Source organism: Tupaia chinensis, unplaced genomic scaffold (assembly GCF_000334495.1).
Source record: "Tupaia chinensis unplaced genomic scaffold, TupChi_1.0 Scaffold139785_1, whole genome shotgun sequence".
In the NCBI taxonomy this organism is placed as follows: domain Eukaryota; kingdom Metazoa; phylum Chordata; class Mammalia; order Scandentia; family Tupaiidae; genus Tupaia; species Tupaia belangeri.
In genome coordinates, this window is record NW_006199665.1 from 701,178 (window position 1) to 702,919 (window position 1,742).

At 56.6% G+C, this 1,742-nt stretch overlaps 1 protein-coding gene across 1 annotated transcript in view; it reads left to right on the plus strand.

Moving 5' to 3' along the window:
* Positions 1-1,742, plus strand: part of NOTCH3 (notch receptor 3) — a gene marked incomplete at its 5' end in the record, with an annotated part of 57,086 nt that overhangs the window by 37,348 nt on the left and 17,996 nt on the right. Inside the window, 3 exon segments of the mRNA XM_027765867.1 lie at positions 46-164; positions 430-758; positions 760-873. Of these exon segments, the coding sequence (XP_027621668.1) occupies positions 46-164; positions 430-758; positions 760-873 (562 nt within the window).

Genomic DNA, 1,742 nt, shown 5'->3' on the forward strand with positions numbered 1-1,742 from the left:
CCCCCCCCCCGGTGTGGGTTGATCCTCCTGCCCCTGCTCACCTAGGTCCCCGCTGTCAGACTGTCCTATCCCCCTGTGAGTCCCAGCCATGCCAGCATGGGGGCCAGTGCCGCCCCAGCCAGGGTCCTGGAGGTGGGCTGACTTTCACCTGCCACTGCGTCCAGGTAAAGGGTTGGAGTCCAGTGTAACCTTGGGGGGCGTGGCTTCAGGAGGGTGTGTTTGGGGGCGTGGTCTTCTGGGCAAAGGCGGGGCTTATCTGCGGGGCGCGGCCTCAGGGAGGAGGAGGGGTTTGGACCAGACGTGGGGAGGCTAGGAGCACCATTTCTCCCAAGTTTTGACCTCTCGCTTTTCTCTCTTTATCCCCTCCACCCCCTCTCCTTTTTCACCTGTCCATTTCTCTTTCTCCCTCCCTCTTTTTCCTCTTTCCAGCCCTTCTGGGGTCCACGTTGCGAGCGGGTGGCACGCACCTGTCGGGAGCTGCAGTGCTCGGTGGGCATCCCGTGCCAGCAGACAGCTCGCGGCCCACGCTGCGCCTGCCCCCCAGGGCTGTCGGGGCCCTCCTGCCGTGGCTCCTGGGGGTCGCCGCTAGGGGTCGCTAACGCCAGCTGCGTAGCAGCCCCCTGCCTCCACGGGGGCACCTGCCGTCCTGCTCCACTGGCCCCCTTCTTCCATTGCGTGTGCGCGCCAGGCTGGACCGGACCGCGCTGCGAGGCGCCCACGGCGGCGCCCGAGCTGGCGGAGGAGCCGCGGTGCCCGCGCGCTGCAGTGCTGGCGCCTCTTCAACAACAGCCGCTGTGACCCGGCCTGCAGCTCGCCCGCCTGCCTCTACGACAACTTCGACTGCCACGCAGGTGGCCGCGAGCGCGCTTGCAAGTGAGCCTGTCCCCGTCCGTCTCTGCCCATCTGTCCATCCTTTCGCCCAGTCTGTTCTGTTCATTTGTCACTTAGGACCGCCTATCCATTTGCCCCGTCTGTCAGTCCATCCTCGGATAGTCTTTTTTAAAAAAGAATTACTTAAGGGATCAGCAGTTAGCATAATGGCTATGTCGCTGGACTCCCACGTGTCGACCGCGGTTCGCATCCCGGACCCGGGCGCGTGTGCGTGCGTGCCCAAGATCCCGACAGGAGAATGGAGGAGAAGGGATTGAGGCATGGCCATCCACCCTGGTGGTTGGTTTCTCACTTTCTGTCTCTCTGTCTCTGTCTGGCGAGCGCACAGGCCCTATAGCAAAAACCTCTCCAAAAAAAGAATTATTTATTTAATTTAATTTATTATTCTTATTACTGCTCTTTAAAGAATTATTTTATTCAACCTTATTTATTTTCATTTGACCAGAGAGGGATAGAGTGAGAGAGAGAGAGAGAGAGAGAGGGAAAGTGAGAAAGCAAGCCGCCAGGTCCAGGACTTGAACTGTGGTCGACCATATGCGAGTCCAGAGCCCTTATCTACCATGCCACCTGCTGGCCCCTAATTTTATTTATTATTTTAAAAATTTATGATATTATTTAAATTTAAATTTATCATCAGAGAGAGACAGAAAGAGGGAGAGAGAGAGAGGAGAGTGAGAAAGTAAGAGCGAGAGAGCAAGCAACCAGGTCTGGGATTTGAACTGCAGTGGGCCATGTGAGAGTCCAGTGCCTAAACCACTTCATCATCTGCTGCCCCCCCCCCAAGATCCACTCTTCTTCTTTTTTTTTTTTTTTTTTTTGGGGGTTTTTTCTATAGGGTTTTAGGGGGTGTG